A 19,955-nucleotide genomic window follows, 5' to 3' on the forward strand; every position below is an offset into this window, starting at 1 on the left:
GTCAGTTCAACTCCATCAGTTTTTATTAAGGATACCTAAAAATGCTTTTGCTGCTACAAGGCACTATATTGCTATGGATAAGACTGGAGTTGGCACATTTTCTTATGCGTTCTTAAGTCCAAAGCTGCCGACAAATAAGAAGTGTGTGTGTAATATCCCTTTTTCTAAATTAATTGAATGACAGACTGCTCCACAGGTGGAAAAACGCGACGTAGTTAATAATTTTTTTTTTTTTTTTTGGACATCAGTCTTCTGACTGATTTGAAGCTGCCACGGATTCCTCTCTTGTGCCAACCTCTTCATCTCAGAATAGAACTTGCAACCTACTTCCTTAACTATTTGCTGGTTGTATTGCAATCTCTGTCTTCCTCTACAGCTTTGTCCTTTACAGCTCCCTCCAGTACCAAGGAAGTAATTCCCTCATATCAGATGTCCTATCATCCTGTCCCCTCTCCTTGTCAGTGTTTTCCACACATTCCTTTCCTCTACAGTTCTGCGCAGAACCTCCTCATTCCTTACGTCATTTGCCACCTAATTTTCCACATTCGTCTGTTGCACCACATCTCAAATGCTTCGATTCTCTTCTGTTCCGGTTTTCTCACAGTCCATGTTTCACTACCATACAATGCTGTACCCCAGACGTACATTCTCATAAATTTCTTCCTCAAATTAAGGCCTATGTTTGATACTAGTAGACTTCTCTTGCCCGGAAATTACATAAACGTTGTGACTCTTCAAATGTAAACTAATGTCTCTTTAAACAAATCATTCTAGTTTCTTTAGCGAGGGATCTTGTGCCCCTCACTCTCTTTTGTCTTAGCTTCCGACAGAGATGCACGCTTTGATATGAGGTGAAGTAGTTTTAATGTCCGTATATTAAATGTATGTGTAAATATATATCACTTAAACTCTGAAACGTTCTTATTTATATTGAATTACTACATTTACCTTGTCCTAACCCGTATTTATCTGTTTCAGCAATAATTAGCGACTAGGCTATGTGGACGTTTTGGTAAGGTGATGCAACTGATTGGCCGCCATTGTAGCAGCATTTATGTAAATTTGCATGATCAATCATAGAACCTGCTTTCATTACTTTTTTAATTTCTTAAAAATGAACACGCCACCATTTTACTACATTGTTGTTTGTTTAATTACGACACAGATTTCGGCCTTTTATGCCATTTTCAAGTAAGGAGCGAAAGTTTTTCCTAATTTTCAGGTTCCCGTCCTGCAATATACTGTACGTTAATGACATAAACTCAATCAGTTGAAAATGGCATAAAATGCCGAAACCTGGGTCGTAATTAAATAAACAACAATACAGTCAAATGGCGGAGAGTTCACTCAAAAATTATTGTATGACTGTTGCTCAGCAACATCAAAAATTGTTTACTGCCTTAATTATATTTTCATGATTTAAGAAGTCCGACTACGATTTGTTGTACCCTTTGTATGCACTCAAGCACTGGAGATTCAAACCTTTATTATCGATGTGCACCGTCTAGCATCATCCTATTAATGACTATCCACGAAGACCAGTTACGTCAATTTTAAAATAAAAGTTTTATTAATTTCATTTTCTTTATCATAACGTATCGTATTCCTTACAATATTGCTGCTGTCATCAGTTCCATTAGTAAACATTTTAATGATTTGGACCAGAGCAGAAAGAGGCCTATTATAACAGAAATTGGCTTATTATGTCATGGTATTTTTGATCGAGTAATTTATATTTTGGAAGCTTTTCTATCCAAACTGTAATCACTCTGGACGTGCGTGTAGCAAATTTGTTTGGAACTCTAGATATTTTCGTCTACCAGTGCCTAAATTTCCTAATTATTCTACACGAGTGTGTTAAAATGCCTGATGCGAGAAACAACTTGTTAATCCAACGGTGTTTTTGATCACAAATGCTCGAGAATTGTATAAACTGCTTCATTTTAATAAGCATTTCGATTAAAACAATTTCACACTTTCAAATAAAACACAGTGTTTTAAATTTTAAATAATTTATTGATGTCACATGGTTGATAATAGACAGCATGTGCATTTAATGGCTGGACAGAATGGTGTGCAAATGACAGAAAATTTTTCAGTCCTTGATACGTTGTGAGACTGGTATATCCAGTACAGATCTAGGAAGGTGTAGGAAATAACGAAGAGAAAAGTTTGGGAAGGAAAAGAAAATGGACTGAAAGACGTAGGTGAGTATTAAGATGATGAGAGAAGGAACGAGGAAGGAAAATAGGAAGAATGGACGAGAATATTGAGGAGAAATAGAGAACGGATCCAAGGACAGATGATAGATTTAGGTTGGTGGAATGGATACTTAATAAGCATAGGCAGCGTGCAGGCCGCTGTAGGTCAGATGGGCGACGGCGGGGGCGGCGGAGTAGGCCACTCCCAGCAGACCGTGGGCGGCGACGGCGGGGGCGGCGTAGGCGGCGCGGGCGTAGCCCAGGGCGGGGGCGTAGGCGGCGCGGGCGTAGCCGTATGCGGGGGCGGCGTAGGCCGCGGGGGCGGCGTAGGCCACGGGGGCGGCGGCGTAGGCGGCGGGGGCGGCGTACACGGCGTTGTTGGTGACACGGATGTCAGACTTGCTGACGCTGGAGTAGGGCGTGTCGACGGTCTTGGAGTAGGTGGACACCTGTCCCAGGTTGCCGTAGCTCCTCAGGATGTTGGAATGCTGGGAGGTGATGGCCGCGGGGGCGACGGCGTGGGCGCCGTAGGCGGCATAGGCGGGGGCGGCGCCGTAGGCAATTGCGGGGGCGCCCAGGTAGCCGGCGCGGGCCACGGCCAGGACGGCGGCGAAGACTGCGAGCTGTGGACAACCATTGGAAACGCGCATGTAGAGACCGGGTGACACATCCGCCGTTTGAACAGCTAATATACGGGTGACATTACCGCCGCCACTACTGATGAAATGGTATTCTGGAGAAGCTTAAACTCCTGTTATCGCAACAAAATTGATAATGACTGGGGTCCTACAACCTCGTGCCTCTACCGGTGAAATGTGTGAACCAGTGATTGGAAGTAACTCCGATCGAGGATTTGGAGATATGAAAGGTCACTATCCATAGACAGCAGAGCGCCGACCTTCCAGAGACCGTTGGCTCCCATTCACATGACGTAAGATTCAGAGTTTGTCATAACTGTGGTGGGTTCTTTAGTTGTAGTTCACACAGACTAAGGTGGAGAAGTAAATAGGCCATGTATTGTCGCACGAATCACTTTAACGTATGAGTGGAGCGGTTCAGAAAGCCAAACGGTATCGAAATTAGAATGCTGGGCAATGTGAGTAGATATAAAAAGCGAGCCGCCTGTTTTTTGGGAACAATTCTTAATTCGGTACTGTATGAGAAGTCACTTAAGTTGTTTCTTTTTAGACACTCAGGTGACATCCAACGAACTATTCGGGCTAGATAAATTGGGAAGCAGTAGAAGTTCAAACAAACAGTAACAGTTTCTGTTATTGACAGAATAATGTGTTAATCCTGACCAAAGCACAAAAATGGACAAGTAGTATTGTCCCATGAGGCAGAGAAGAGGAAGATAGAGCAATTAAAATAATTGCATACCCAACGAGCTGTAACACTGGTATTGTTATCTATCTCATGTCGTCCATCATAGATCTGAGATGTCAACTTTCATCTCAAAAACTGACGATCGTCAGCCGTGCATTGAGAGTCCACGTGGTCGCCACCACACGGCCTAACATGTTCAGAATGTAATGTTCCGACCGACCGTGGAGTGTTGGCACCAAAAGAGACAAACTCTCGCTGTTTTCGTTGGGCCATACGAGTCAAATCTAGAGTACTGTTTGTGAAGTATTTATCACCATACGCAACTAAATACAGGGGCGCACTTAGAATACCTCAGACCAAGTGCTCTGAAATGTACTATACTATCATTAATTCCCTTTGAAAAAATATTAAATAAAATGCCTTTGTTTTTAGGGTACTGTACCTCAATCGGTACAAACGGAACCTTTACAGCATCACTTCGTTATCTGTCTCTCTGTCCTTTTTCTCAGGAATGGGTCGACATATCAAGTTGAAATTTATACCATGTATTAAGGTGTATAGACCCTTGGCGATGTAAAAAACCGAAGCTTCTAAGCCAGTGAAATCAAAAGATACTGCCATTTATGTCACTTATTTTGCTATTCGCAAACGCAACCATCAAAATCTGCTGGGTACCTCCCCTTTCCTAGACCTTGAAATTTTCCAAGCAGCAAGGTTTCGCACTAAAAGCAAAGGAAAAAGTTCAGGAATTGTTAATTTCCAATTATAGCACTAGAAAAAAATTTCTCGCTTGTCGTCAGACTGTAGTCTGTGCGCAGGTCTGTTAATACCGTTCTTCTCAGAAACGGGTAGACGTGTGAAGTTGACATTTATTAACATAATAAAGGCTATGGTCCTTTGGCCGTATAACAAACGCTAGCTTCTGAGTCAATGCAATAAAAAGATTTATGTCACATGTTTTAATACTCGCCAGCTCACTCATTAAAACTTATAGGGTACTTTCCCATTGACGTCTAATCATGAAATTTGGCAAGAAGAAAGATTTCACAGTGAAAGTAAAGGAAAACAATAAGAAAATTGTTAATTTGTATTTATATCACATTAAAAATATATTTTTTGTTATTCATTATCCGATTTCAAACTTGAAATTAAAGCATTCTCGAGAGTCATGGAATCCCTGGGTAACAATGTCGTTAACAGGCAAAAATCATCGAGATTCTCGATTCCCGGAATGGATGAACTGTCTGTATACATAACTAAGTTTTTACAGAACGCTTAGTGCGCGAGTCTTAATCACAACTGGGCAATTTTTGAAAATATCTGTGATTCCTTATTAGTTGTTTTTCCTACGTATTACATGTTCCCATCCTTACAAATTCTGTTGTTGTAAGTTAACCTTCAGTGGTTTTATAATGAACAATATGAACTGTCACAACGTGAATGGCGCCCACTGTAGAATAGTAAAAGTTGTCGCTACAGTACGTGGATTGTAGAAATAAACTTGTTTTATTAGTCCGCCCTGACTAGAAAGAAACAATAGCCATCAGACAGCGCATTTTTTTAAATTATTACCGTTCGTGACACTTTCATCTCTTTACCGTCGGCCTATAATCTCAGAAAACACAAATCTGACAGGAGGTAGAATAAACAGATTTTGAGTTACGTGTTTTTGATGCTGTCTCACCTAATCTTATACTTGGTTTTCACATCTAATTTAAGCATTTAGGACATAAATTATCAGGGATATTGATTAGCATCTGAAAGATAAACAGAAGTATACTACTTAGCGGTGATAAATGTATGCTTTGCCTATTAACACTCAAACAACAAATTTCACAGGCTGCGCGTGGTTTTCTCACTTAACGTGGTTAGTTAGCAATACACGTGATTCCTTTTTTTCGAGTGGCAGAATCTAGTAGAGACCCCATACATTAGGTCTGTTTGTCTGCTGGCGTACTGTTGCGCAGTATGGGATCTTTACCAAATAGGATGACGGAGGACACGGAAAAGGTTCAAGAAAGGGCCGCTCGTTTCGTTCAAATGGTTCAAATGGTCCTAAGCACTATGGGACTTAACATCTGAGGTCATCAATCCCCTAGACTTAGAAGTAATTCAACCTAACTAACCTAAGAACATCAGACACATCCATGCCCGAGGCAGGATTCGAACCTACGACCGCAGCAGCAGCGCGGTTCCAGACCTAGAACCGCTCGGCCACAGTGGCCGGCGCTCGTTTCGTACGATCGTGAAATAGGGAGTGTCACGGGTATAATGAGCGAGTTGCGGTGGCAATAATTTAAACGAAAAGGTTTCTCGTTGCGGCGATATGATTGAATCGCGAGTTTTCTCTCCCATATGCCAGAATATTTTGTTGACTGCCACCTAGGCCACGAAGAGACCATCGGAACAAAATAACAGAACTCAAAGCTGTCACGAAAAGATTTGTTTACATTTTCCTCGCGTGCTGTTGGAGGATGTCACGGCCGAGAAACAGTCTGAAAGAAAGTTTATGAACGCTTTCTCAATTTCTGAAGTGCGAAATTGTGGTGTAATTGTACAGACGTAGATGTGGATGCAGAGGTAGATGAATAGCGACGGAGCAGATAACAACTTTATAGCCAGCCGCGTGGGGACAGAATGACGGACTATGTTCCCTAGTAGGCGCCGCAAAGGGCGCGCATTGCACTGCGTTGCGCCACTGTGTTTTGTGTCCCTATTAATAGGCGTGCCGTGTCTGGGATGAGAGGCGGGGCCAGGATTGCGACAGCGCGCCTCGGTGCTCCACATGCTACAACACAGCGGCCGGGTGGCTGGCGGGGCCTCTCGCAGCTACACAGCTCTCCCCGCTGACGATGAAGGCGACGCAGTTGTCGCAACAGCTGCCCCCCGCCCCCCCTCCCCCCTCCTACTAGCAATGTGGCCGCCCACCGTACACGGCTAATCCCTTTATCGCTTACGGCGTTCTCGGGTTGCCACCTGGTCCATCGATCAGTCCAGCACCCCCCCCCCCCCCCCCACCCCAATGCTCCACAGTTCAGGTCGCCCCAGTTGCAATACTCGCCGCGAGCTCTGCCTCATAAAATAAGCAAGGAGGTGCAATTCTAAACTACGACTCACATGCCTATCTTTGTATACCGGCTGTAACAGTGCGAATATTTCTGTTGGTGACTGAGCACGGTGTACTGAAGAGTATCACGTCAGTATTTGCCCACGCTGCATTCTGCCTGCCCACACCATAGCACCTGGACCACCAAACCGATGCTGTTCGACAATGTTACTGCGTAAATTACGTGCTACTACGTCTCGTCATATCTGGGTAGGTCCAGCTTAGATGAAAGTACGGTACCAGTACACACTTCAAACCGTTTTCCTGCAGAATACGACCAATCCTGTTTGAAACGCATCTTGCGTAACACAAAGAACCACAGACTTAGATACCACCTCCTTACAGTGCTCTTGTTTGAAATTACTGTTCTTCCTCATGGTTATTGGCTCCTAAATTACCTCCACACTCCGTACTACATATTGGCGTTCAGTTATTAGCTCACTTCAGCGCACTGAAACGCCGTGTTTTCTAGTTACTACGTCGCTATACATCCACATGCAGCTTCTGTAGTCTGTGAACTTTGCTTTGATCAAGCACGAGCACCGGGAGGATCTGCAACGAATTGACGCATGGTGCAGGGAATGGCAATTGAATCTCGATGTAGACTAGTTTAATGTGCTGCGAATACATAGAAAGATAGATCCCTTATCATTTAGCAACAAAATAGCAGGTCAGCAACTGGAAGTAGTTAATTCCATAAATTATCTGGGAGTGGGCATTAGGAGTGATTTAAAATGGAATGATCATATAAAATTAATGGTCGGTAAAGCAGATGCCAGACCGAGATTAATTGGAAGAATCCTGAGGAAATGCAATCCGAAAACAAAGGAAGTAGGTTACAGTACACTTGTCCGCCCACTGCTTGAATATTGCTCAGCAGTGTGGGATCCGTACCAGATAGGGTTGATAGAAGAGATAGAGAAGACCCAACGGAGTGCAGCGCGCTTCGTTGCAGGATCATTTAGCAATCGCGAAAGCGTTACGGAGATGATGGATAAACTCCGGTGGGAGACTCTGCAGGAGAGACGCTCAGTAGCTCGGTACGGGCTTTTGTTGAAGTTTCGAGAACATACCTTCACCGAAGAGTCTGGCAGTATACCTCGCGATGAGACCGTGAGGATAAAATCAGAGAGATTAGAGCCCACACAGAGGCATACCGACAATCTTTCTTTCCACGAACAATACGAGACTGGAATAGAACGGAGAACCGATAGAGGTACTCAAAGTACCCTCCGCCACACATCGTCACGTGGCTTGCGGAGTTTGGATGTAGATGTAGATGTAGATGTTGATACAGACTAACGATTACAGCCGTTACAAGTCGTATGTTTTTATGTTGGTTTGTACCTCCAAGTACGTGTGGCAACACCGAGCCATTAATGCTGCTTTTCCTTTGGGCAGCAGGTCAGGTTTTAAAGTGTGCATGCAAAACGAGTAGTTTATACTGAAGGACGAAGTCCGCTTAGTGTTACAGTACGATCTTGCGAAAAACATCAGGTTATACATTTTCGATGCAGAGAAAAAACAACCAACTCTTTGACGTGTGCACATATGAAGGTACAACTTATAAAAATACATGCACTTATACCCGGTACAGCCAGTATACTGTAAAAGGAAATGACCTGGCCGACTGAGTCATCATCTCCCAGCCAAAGCTACTGAGCATAGAAGCATATAATTTGGAGAGGGTGTTGATCTTATACTGCAGACAACGTTTAAAATTGGATTTTTCGAAATTCCACCCTTAAGGGTGTGAAATAGGTTCAAAAATGGTTCAAATGGCTCTGAGCACTATGGGACTTAACTTCTGAGCTCATCAGTCCCCTAGAACTTAGAACTACTTAAACCTAACTAACCTAAGGACATCACACACATCCATACCCGAGGCAGGATTCGAACCTGCGACCGCAGCGGTCGCGCGGTTCCAGACTGCAGCGCCTACAACCGCTCGGCCACCCTGGCCGGCGGTGAAAAAGTTGATGAAAGATTTTTTAAAGTTGTGTCGCTATTAAGGCAATTTCGAATCTAGAACTCCGAAAATTGGTATTTAGTGGTTCAAATGGCTCTGAGCACTATGGGACTTAACAGCTATGGTCATCAGTCCCCTAGAACTTAGAACTACTTAAACCTAACTAACCTAAGGACAGCACACAACACCCAGCCATCACGAGGCAGAGAAAATCCCTGACCCCGCCGGGAATCGAACCCGGGAACCCGGGCGTGGGAAGCGAGAACGCTACCGCACGACCACGAGATGCGGGCTGGTATTTAGTTTCTCAGTGAGAAATTAAAAAAAAAAGAGTGTTTCAGATGTTTTGGAAATTCAGGACCGAAGAGGGTGAAAGTTTTTTTTTTAAAAAAATAAATCATTATTAACGAACTAATAAAGCATTTTAATAGCTATATCTATGACAGTTATTATTTGACTGCTCGATTAAAAAGTAAGGTGTTTCATTGTTTTTAGAAATTTTACCCTTAAGGGGATGAAATAGGGGATGAAAGATTTTTTGAAAATATTTCATTGTGAAAGCATTTTTAAAGCTAAATCTATGAAAATTTATTTTTGTTCTCTAGATTGTTCCAGTGTTTTTAGAAATTCAGCCACTAAGGGGGTGAAATAGGAGATGAAAAATTTTATGGAAGCGTATCGTTGTAGTCTGCTTGGCAATAGGTAAGGAACAACTAGCGCTTGCTTAGGGACAACCGAAAATAACTGCAGAACACCTGACCAATTATAGTAAAACGAAATGTGGAATGCGGGAAGTGTTAACTGCAGCGAAGCCTGTGTTTGAACGCTCTGTACGCATTCGACACTACGATGTTTGATGAACGTTGTCGTGGGAATGATTAGTATGACATTCCGTGTGGTACGGCAGTGTGTCTGCATGACATCGTTTGTGTGCTTACCAGCGTGGGCAAGACACTGGATGGCTCGAAGCCGGTTAAAGTGTCACTATTCTAGCCATAGTAATGGATCTTTCCAAAAGCGACATCACGCGGTTAGAAAAGGCCGCTGAAGGTGAAACTGCTATACGAAAGCATGCCGGTGGACCACCAAATCTCAAGAGGATCGATACGTAGCCGTGGTGGCGAAAAGGAACAGATCGGTGCTGACCTTGAAATCGCTGGCGGTACACACGTCCCTGCCAGAATCATTTCGCTCTGATTAAATCAGACTGGTACGTATACTCGGAACTGTTAAATGCGTCCCACTTCAACCACCCCATCGTCGAGAAGGAGGTCGTTGGTGTAGGGAGCATGTTGGTTGCGGTCAGCAACAGTGGTCAGGAGTGATATTCTCCTATGAATGCCGCTTCATTGTGGCAAGTGATTCTGGGCACGAGGTAGAGTAGAGAGAGAGGGGAACACATTACACACCACAATATGTTCATGAACATCGTCGGTATGGCCTAGGCGTAATTGTGTGCGCAGGCATTTTGCACAGTGACGGAACACGGTTGCTTATCTTTGTGCGAGGTACCGTTACAGCACATCGGTATTCCAGGGAGATTATTGTGGATTATGGCCCTCTGTTTGGGAGTTCATATGTCCCAATTTTCTGTTTATGGATGACAATGTACGCCCACACAGGGTCGTTGACGTGCCGGACAGAACGAAAAGTGAAGATATTGAATGTGTGAAATGGCCTAGTACTAACCTTAAAAGTTATGAGCAGTTGTTCATTAGAAGAGTTGTGCTTCCAAATAGCGAAGATCAGAACGTGCTCATAGCTCTTAAGGTATGTATTTTAGAGCACATGTTTACTGGACATTTTTTCTTGTTTTGGTCCACATTACCATTTTCCAATATATGGAAAGCAAAGAGCTTGCAGTAGAAGAGATTTGTTTCGCAGTACCGAAGATGAAAAATTGCTCGTAGCTCTTAAGGTATGCATTTTAGACCCAATGTTTACTGATACTTTTTTACTTCTGGTATCGTGTACTTGCCACTGTATGCGTTTACGCCATTAACTATGATACATCATGTACACACAGAGTGATTCAGCTGTCGCTACCTATGGGTTGTATGCAATCCGCACCGCTTTCAGATACAGCAAGCAAGATTTTCATATTCTCTCTATTAGACGCAATCTTAGCCTAAATAAAAAATTTAACACGACCTTTTTGTAGGAAATTTAATGTAGTTTATACTGGGTTACGTTTTCGCTAGAGACAGTAGTTTCCGAATTATCCAAGAAAAACGTGCAAAGTGACCTTCAAATCCGTTCTTCTTGAGTAACTCGAAAACCGTGGCCACAAGAGTAAAAGTATCCCAGTACAAAATTTAACTACATTGAATTTCCTTTAAAAGGGTCCTGCTCATTTCTTCTGTGGTTGTAACAGTTTGGGCGTAGCGAGCGAGAAAATATGAAAACCTCGTGTGTGGTTTTTGAATGTGTTGCAAATTCCATCGAAGCTGTAGGCAGGGCAACTGAATCACGCCGTATACTGAAAACAGTAACGCACCTGTATCACACCCTTGGGGTACTACCGAAACTGCTTTAAATCTGACATACAACATATGCTAGCATTACTTGAGACGACCGAGCGGGGTGGCGCAGTGGTTAGACACTGGACTCGCATTCGGGAGGACGACGGTTCAATCCCGCGTCCGGCCATCCTGATTTAGGTTTTCCGTGATTTCCCTAAATCACTCCAGGCAAATGCCGGGATGGTTCCTCTGAAAGGGCACGGCCGACCTCCTTCCCCATCCTTCCCTAATCCGATGAGACCGATGACCACGCTGTCTGGTCTCCTTCCCCAAACCAACCGACCAACCGACTTGAGACCTTAGGCATAGAACGCAGTTACATCAGTATACAATGTAGGAAAGAATTATACACAAGAATTCTCTGAAGCAGCAGGAGAGGTCTACAAATGTTAAACTGGGGTCGAAAAAGACTGCACAAAAATGGCTCTTATGTGTGCCACCTTCAGTAGGTAGTTGACATTGTTTCATTTGCTATGGGTGAACATGGATGTAGAAACTGAATAACGTTAATATAACAGTCGGCCTGAAGACTTATTGCGCTGATCAAATAAGTGAATGATGAGTATGCTTCTAGGAAATTAGAGAAGATGAACAAGAGTTGTATACTTAGGTTCTAGGCGCTTCAGTTTGGAACTGCGCTGCCGCTACAGTCGCAGGTTAGAATCCTGTCTCGGGCATGGATGTGTGTGATGTCCTTGGGTTAGTTAGGTTTAAGTTGTTCTAAGTCTCGCCAGGGGGCTGATGACCTCAGATGTTAAGTCCCATAGAGCATAGAGCCATTTGAACCATTTTTGTATACTTAGGGCAATTAGGAACAACAATCCCTTGGACACTTAAAGAATTAATCAGACAATAAAAGTGGATTTTGAGATCACTTGGGAAACGGATGGCAGTCTATAATCAGTGTATAAGGCCATTTCTAACTTACGGATGTGGAACATGGAGGCTCAGTGTGAAGCGCAGACTGCCCAATGGAATACACATTCGGCATAAAGCCACGCGGGGTAGCCGTACTGTCTCGCGCTCCTTGCCACGGCTTGCGCGGTTCCCAACGTCGGAGGTTCGAATCCTTCCTAGGGCTTGGTTGTGTGTGTTGTCCTTAGCTTAAGATTGTTTAAGTTTGATTAAGTAAAGTGTAAGCCTAGGTACAGATGACACCAGCAGTTTGGTCCCATAATAACTTACCACAAATTTCCAGGTTTTTTTACGGAACAAGAAGAAAGGGCGGAAACACCGTAAAAATCGACAAGAGAAGAGATAGCGGTTCAGGATATGATAGCGACTCTCATGCAACTGACACAGAAATACACTGTGCGTACAGCGAGACGCAGTAATGGGAGGTAGAAAAAAGGAGATTCTGTGTTGGATAAGGTTGTGATAAGACGTAGAGGATAATCCAGTGTAAGACATAAATAAAGACGATAGATTCGGGTGGAAAAATTTGACGAAGAAATGTGGAAAAGGCCTGTCTCCAAAGGTTGTATTGTAGGTGATGATAATATCGCCAGTGTGTATCCTCAGATGACGCAAAGAAGGACCTCACATCGTAAAATGTCGAGCTGAACACTCTCTGCACAGTCGAACTGCTACACTGGTAAGTCGGGAGACCGGGGCGCGCACATGCAGTGGACCGAGACTGCGTCCGTGACAACGGAGCTCTGGGCTTACGGATGGGAAGGGACCACGTAGCGTTGGAAACACGTACACGGTTCCGACCCAGCGGTGGGGCATGACGAGGACTGATTTTAGTGGAAAACGGAGACTATTTTGCCTCCAAAGGTTTAGTGTGAGGACCTTTTCATAATTCACGTGGGTGAAAACGGGATACGATGTCTTCAAACGGTTCCGGAAATATTCGAGATGAATAGCCAGGCTGAATCGACCGTACTGACACCAAGAGAGAAGTCTATGTTCAAGATGTGACTCTTGAGGCTTTCCCAGCGGATCTCTTCAATACGAGGCACTCGGGTCTGGCACCGGATTGCGTTCCGTATATACCACAACATGTCTTCAAGGCAGCTGCTCGACAGGTGATGGTGCTACTGGCTACTGGTGAGTAAAACTGCCGGTAGCCACACCGAGACGGTCTTACTAACAAGAGACGTCTACAGTAAACCCGTACCAGAAGAGTGGATATGTTATTCGAACAAATACTGCGACATTCAGGAAAACTTAACATGGTGCTTGTAAGGTATCCCTTCTTTTCAAGCCGCATTTTTTTCTGTATTTTCCAGTTTTCTGAATTTTCATCGCGTCTGCAGATACCGTGTAACATTCAGTGAGGAGAGCGGTACTGCAGAACTCACATTCGGGAATAAGATTTCAGTTTCCATGGTGCCTGCAGGAGCCTTTGGACCATATAGCGTTGCCAGTGGATGGTCATGTGAGGAGCTGCGGCTAGATATTAGAACACGTGTTACGTCAGCGGCGAGTTACGTAGGAAAAGCACCTGCTTAATAAATATTTTCTCATAAAACCCGCTTTTTTCAATACATATACTAGGGGATATGTACTGGAAAAAAGCGAGTTTTATATATATACTAGGAGCTGGGCAAGCAGTAAAGGAAACAAAAGAAAAATTCGAAATAGGTATTAAAATCCATGGAGAAGAAATAAAAACTTTGAGGTACGCCGATGACATTGTAATTCTGTCAGAGACAGAAAAGGATGTGGAAGAGCAGTTGAACGGAACGGACAGTGTCTTGAAAGGAGGATATAAGATGAACATCAACAAAAGCAGAACGAGGATAATGGAATGTAGTCGAAATAAGTTGGCGATCTTGAGGGAATTAGATTAGGAAATGAGACACTTAAAGTAGTAAAGGAGTTTTGCTATTTGGGGAGCAAAATAACTGATGATGGTCGAAGTAGAGAGGATATAAAATGTAGACTGGCAATGGCAAGGAAAGCGTTTCTGAAGAAGAGAAATTTGTTAACATCGAGTATAGATTTAAGTGTCAGGAAGTCGTTTCTGAAAGTATTTGTATGGGGTGCAGCCATGAATGGAAGTGAAACATGGACGATAAATAGTTTGTACAAGAAGAGAATAGAAGCTTTCGAAATGTGGTGCTACAGAAGAATGCTGAAGATTAGATGGGTAGATCATATGACTAATGAGGAGGTATTGAATAGGATTGGTGAGAAGAGAAGTTTGTGGCACAACTTCAATAGAAGAAAGGATCGGTTGGTAGGACATGTTCTGAGGCATCAAGGGATCACCAGTTTAGTACTGGAGGGCAGCGTGGAGGGTAAAAATCGTAGATGGAGACCAAGAGATGTATACACTAAGCAGATTCAGAAGGATGTAGGTTGCAGTAGGTACTGGGAGATGAAGAAGCTTGCACAGGATAGAGTAGCATGAAGACCTGCATCAAACCAGTCTCTGGACTGAAGATTACAACAACAACAACAATAATACTAGGAGAAGCCTACAGGTCATAAGTACTTTCTTACAACAATATTACAGCGCCAGAAACCGATCACGTTGATAAATAAATGATTAACATTTAAGCCAACGAAAATGTAAGAAAGACTACGAAATATCACGAACGTAAGTGCGAGATACAGGCTGCGTGCCATAGTCACCAGTCGCCGATAGGACGCCTTCCAATGTAGTTCTGTCGTAAGACCATGAAATTGTTAGTTTTTACTTACTGATTATTAATTGCGTCGATATTACCAGTTCAATGTGTTTAGTAAATAAATGCATCATAAAGGCATTCTTTTTGAGCATTATTCCGAATAACCCGCTTCATCAGATGGTTCAAATGGCTCTGAGCACTATGGAACTTAACATCTGAGGTCATCAGTCCCCTAGAACTTAGAACTACTTAAACCTAACTAACCTAAGGATATCACACACATCCATGCCCGAGGGAGGATTCGAACCTACGACCGTAGCGGTGGCGCGGTTCCCGACTGTAGCGCCTAGAACCACTCGGCCACCCCGGCCGGCAACCCGCTTCATCACTTAGAATCACAGGAAATAGAACTACATTTTACACGGAACTCGATGGCGCTGATACTGCTTCTACGAGGGACGTAAATTACGAGAGCTTTTCGGCAGAACAGGTGGAAAGAGTCCTACTCGACGACTCACAAACAATGTCCAAGAATGGATTGTCTTTATCTCCGCAAAATTAGGGTGGAAAAGAACGGCCAGTCATAGAATACAGTACGCCTCTTATACCATACGCTACGGACTCACTGGCTAAACTGAGACATTTCTGGAGATTTAGTGCAAGTGGATGGGTTGTTGCAGTGAAGGAGCAGTGAAAGTGAAAAATAGTAGAGGCAAACAAAGATTAGAATATAGGAGAGAGATCATACGGCATTCTGGGTGTGATAGTCGCACAGAGAAAGGCTAGTACAAGATAGGTCAATATGAAAAAATCGAGACTTAAAAATAGCGATGGGGCGCGAGACAGGGACGGGACAGCTGATCGACCGTGGTATATTCAAAGGAACCATCCTGGAATCTGTCACGAGATGATTTACGGTACCCAGGGAACCTTTGAAAGCTGATTGACTAGTCGGGGATTTCATCTCGGATCTCACCGACTACAAATGCCGAAATACTAAATGTCTTTTTCCACAGCTGTTTCACAGAGGAAGACTGCACTGTAGTTCCTTGTCTAGATTGTCGCACAGATGACAAAATATTAGATATCGAAATAGACGACAGAGGGATAGAGAAACAATTAAAATCGCTCAAAAGAGGAAAGGCCGCTGGACCTGATGGGATACCAATTCGATTGTACACAGAGTACGCGAAGGAACGTACCCCCCCCCCACCCCCTTCTTGCAGCGGTGTACCGTAGGTCTCTAGAAGAGCGTAGCGTTCCAAAGGATTGGAAAAGGGCACAGGTCATCCCCGTTTTCAAGAAGGGACGTCGAATAGATGTGCAGAACTATAGACCTATATCTCTAACGTCGATCAGTTGTAGAATTTTGGAACACGTATTATGTTAGAGTATAATGACTTTTCTGGAGACTAGAAATCTACTCTGTAGGAATCAGCATGGGTTTCGAAAAAGACGATCGTGTGAAACCCAGCTCGCGCTATTCGTCCACGAGACTCAAAGGGCCATAGACACGGGTTCCCAGGTAGATGCCGTGTTTCTTGACTTCAGCAAGGCGTTCGATATAGTTCCCCACAGTCGTTTAATGAACAAAGTAAGAGCATATGGATTATCAGACCAATTGTGTGATTGGATGGAAGAGTTGCTAGATAACAGAACGCAGCATGTCATTCTCAATGGAGAGAAGTCTTCCGAAGAGTGATTTCAGGTCGTAGGACCGTTGCTATTCACAATATACATAAATGACCTTGTGGATGATATCGGAAGTTCACTGAGGCTTTTTGCGGATGATGTTGTGGTATATCGATAGGTTGTAACAATGAAAAATTGTACTAAAATGCAGGAGGATCTGCAACGAATTGACGCATGGTGCAGGGAATTGCAATTGAATCTCAATGTAGACAAGTGTAATGTGCTGCGAATACATAGAAAGAAAGATCCCTTATCATTTAGCTACAATATAGCAGGTATACTGAATGGAGAAACACTAGAACAGGTGCCAAATCTTAAGTATCTTGGAAGCAGTATAGACACCGACTGGAAGTGCACCACAGAAATTAAAACAAGAGTAGCAATGGCAAAAGAGGCGTTTTATAAGAAAAGGAGAATCTTCTGCAGCGGTCTGGACAGAGAACTCAGAAAGAGACTCATAAAATGTCTTGTATGGAGTGTTCTTCTATATGGTGCTGAAACATGGACTATGAGGAAAAAAGACAGAGAAAGGCTGGAGGCTTTTGAGATCTGGACGTGGCGGAAGATGGAAAGAATAAGTTGGATGGACAGAGTAAAACATGAAGAGGTGCTGAGAAGAGTGGGAGAGAAAAGACAGTTACTAGATGTAATGAAGAGAAGAAAAAGAAATTGGATTGGGCATATATTAAGAAAGAATGACGGACTGATAAAAACAGTTTTAGAAGATTAAGTAGAAGGGAAAAGGAAGCGAGGAAGGAAGAGATTCCAGATACTGGATGACATGATGGACGGACGGTACAACATACAGCAGCCTTAAAAAGGAAGCAATGGATCGCAGAAAATGGAGAGGTAAAGGACCTGCTAATATAGCAGATAAGTGATGATGATGATAGCATGTCAGCAACTGGAAGCAGCTAATTCCATAAATTATCTGGGAGTACGCATTAGGAGTGATTTAAAATGGAATGATCATATAAAGTTGATCGTCGGTAAAGCAGATGCCAGACTGAGATTCATTGGAAGAATCCTAAGGAAATGCAATCCGAAAACAAAGGAAGTACGTTACAGTACGCTTTTTCGCCCACTGCTTGAATACTGCTCAGCAGTGTGGGATCCGTACCAGATAGGGTTGATAGAAGAGATAGAGAAGATCCACCGGAGAGCAGCGCGCTTCGTTACAGGATCATTCAGTAATCGCGAAAGCGTTACAGAGATGATAGATAAACTCCAGTGGAAGACCCTGCAGGAGAGACGCTCAGTAGCTCGGTACGGGCTTATGTTGAAGTTTCGAGAACATACCTTCACCGAGGAGTCAAGCAGTATATTGGTCCCTCCTTCGTATATCTAGCGAAGAGACCATGAGGATAAAATCAGAGAGATTAGAGCCAACACGGAGGCATACCGACAATCCTTCTTTCCACAAACAATACGAGACTGGAATAGAAGGGAGAACCGATACTCAAGGTATCCTCCGCCACACACCGTCTGGTGGCTTGCGGAGTATGGATATAGATGTAGATGTAGACTCGAACACTGTACCAGCTCACTTTTTGAAAAGGAATATGATACTGAACCCCGTCTGAAAACGGCTCCTCCATGCCAGTGGTTACTGCCTATAGTTAACTGGCTGGTTGCGTACGACGCTATCCTCGGGGAAAGTAGTGAGGAAAGTACTTTCGAGCAGAGCACGGATCGTAATGCAAAACGCCACGTACGTACAAGAACTCGCGACTGTCTTTGCAGCAAGACTGCCGCCACCTTACCTTGAAGGCCATTGTTGGTTGTGCTGAGTGCGGAACTACTGGTGTCGGTAGCCGGAGTGCGGGCGTTATATAGCGGCGGCGGCTGCCGGGGTGGACACCCCGGGACAACAGCCGGAGAAGTGGCCGCACCGGTCCGACCGCTGAACGGGCCGAGCAACGCCCGCACAGCACGAGTCGCAGCGCCCTGCCCTGACCTGCCGTACATAACACACGACGCTGTTTGCGAAAACCTTGCGACACCTGACTCTACACACACTCGCCATATGCCGTGGACCTGCCGGGCAGTCATCTGTGAAACAGTCCGAACTCAAGGCCGCTTCCTGCATATCGGATAGAGGAAAGGTGCCTAATATGAGACATACTTTTGTAAACCCATTTGAAAGACCTAAAAGCAAGCGCAATTTTATTTTTTATGATGGTAATAATATCTTGCATTATTTAATTTTATCATACAATTATCGTATTTGCAATAATAGCCGGCCGCGGTGGTCTCACGGTTCTAGGCGCGCAGTCCGGAACCGTGCGACTGCTACGGTCACAGGTTCGAATGCTGCCTCGGGCATGGATGTGTGTGATGTCCTTAGGTTAGTTAGGTTTAAGTAGTTCTAAGTTCTAGGGGACTGATGACCACAGCTGTTAAGTCCCACAGTGCTCAGAGCCATTTGAACCATTTTTTTGCAATAATAAACAATCTTTCAGAGTAGTTATTAAATCTTCACAAACAAGGCATTTCGTAGAAATTAGATCAAGGTTTCCTAATATGAAACAGTAATAATATTTTGCTTTAATTATTTTACTACAGAATAATGACATATGAATATACAATTTTTACATGTTCATTCATTTCTGTTATCCTTCACTCATTTCACACTCCTTAGGTTATATTTACGACATCCGGGGCAAACAAAATTGTCTTCTGTGACATTGCAATCTTCATGAAGCCCGGCGATAACATTTCGTGCACTGTGCTCATTTCTCCCCGTGTTTGTCTTCAGAAAAGCGCCCAGTACAGAACAGACACTCTGCGTCATCATCATCACTGCTGTCTGAATCCCCACCGTCATCAAGATGGACTTCGGATGCCGAGTCACTAGACGATTATAAACAACGTTTTGGTACAGCAAAAACTTTTGAGGCTTTTAAGTACCCCATCTCGCCATTTCTCACACATGTAATGGCACGAACCATGGCGTCTTCATCCCATGTTTTCCTTTTTGGTGCCAATGCCATCTACAAAGAATAAATAAAATAATCAGACATACTTCTTACAGGACTTCAACTTCTATGATTTTATTTGTTAGATTATTTTTTATAAGTACTGTGAACGGAGTACTTTGAATTTGGGGTAATATTGATCATATTCTGAGCGAAATACTGCCTTGAAAGAAAGTTCCAGAAAACATTCCAATTTCTCATCATAAGACTAGTCAAAGTAATCCTTGTTTATGATAATTTAATCGAACTAAAATAAACGCAGTTGCCAAAATTTTACTACATCAAATGATAAAATATTGTTATCTCATGATAGTATAGCGTAAACTACAAATAACAAATCGTGAGAGAATGAGTTCCCCCAATATGCGATAGGTATCGTAATATGCGACACTGTCGCGTATTTGGATCCCTATACTATCGCATATTAGGAATTTCGCCATCTTACACAAAGAATAACGCACTTGCTAACAACGTTCGTTGGAAAATGAACCTAATTGTCAATAATTATAGGTAATACCGTCACAAATAACAATAAAAGAGTGCAGTAATATCCACTCACCTTCAAGCTGAAATATCGTCT

The 19,955-nt window shown here is 43.4% G+C and overlaps 1 protein-coding gene across 1 annotated transcript; it reads right to left on the reverse strand.

Moving 5' to 3' along the window:
• Positions 1-2,027: 2,027 nt before the first annotated feature.
• LOC126166137 (cuticle protein 76-like) lies at positions 2,028-18,245 on the reverse strand. The gene is made up of 2 exons (XM_049920379.1): positions 18,161-18,245; positions 2,028-2,824 (listed from the first exon to the last, which is right to left on the reverse strand). Exons 1-2 carry the CDS (start codon positions 18,170-18,172, stop codon positions 2,333-2,335), a joined length of 504 nt encoding a protein of 167 aa, XP_049776336.1. The 5' UTR covers positions 18,173-18,245; the 3' UTR covers positions 2,028-2,332.
• Positions 18,246-19,955: the final 1,710 nt, after the last annotated feature.

Source organism: Schistocerca cancellata, chromosome 1, assembly GCF_023864275.1.
Source record: "Schistocerca cancellata isolate TAMUIC-IGC-003103 chromosome 1, iqSchCanc2.1, whole genome shotgun sequence".
Classification (NCBI taxonomy): domain Eukaryota; kingdom Metazoa; phylum Arthropoda; class Insecta; order Orthoptera; family Acrididae; genus Schistocerca; species Schistocerca cancellata.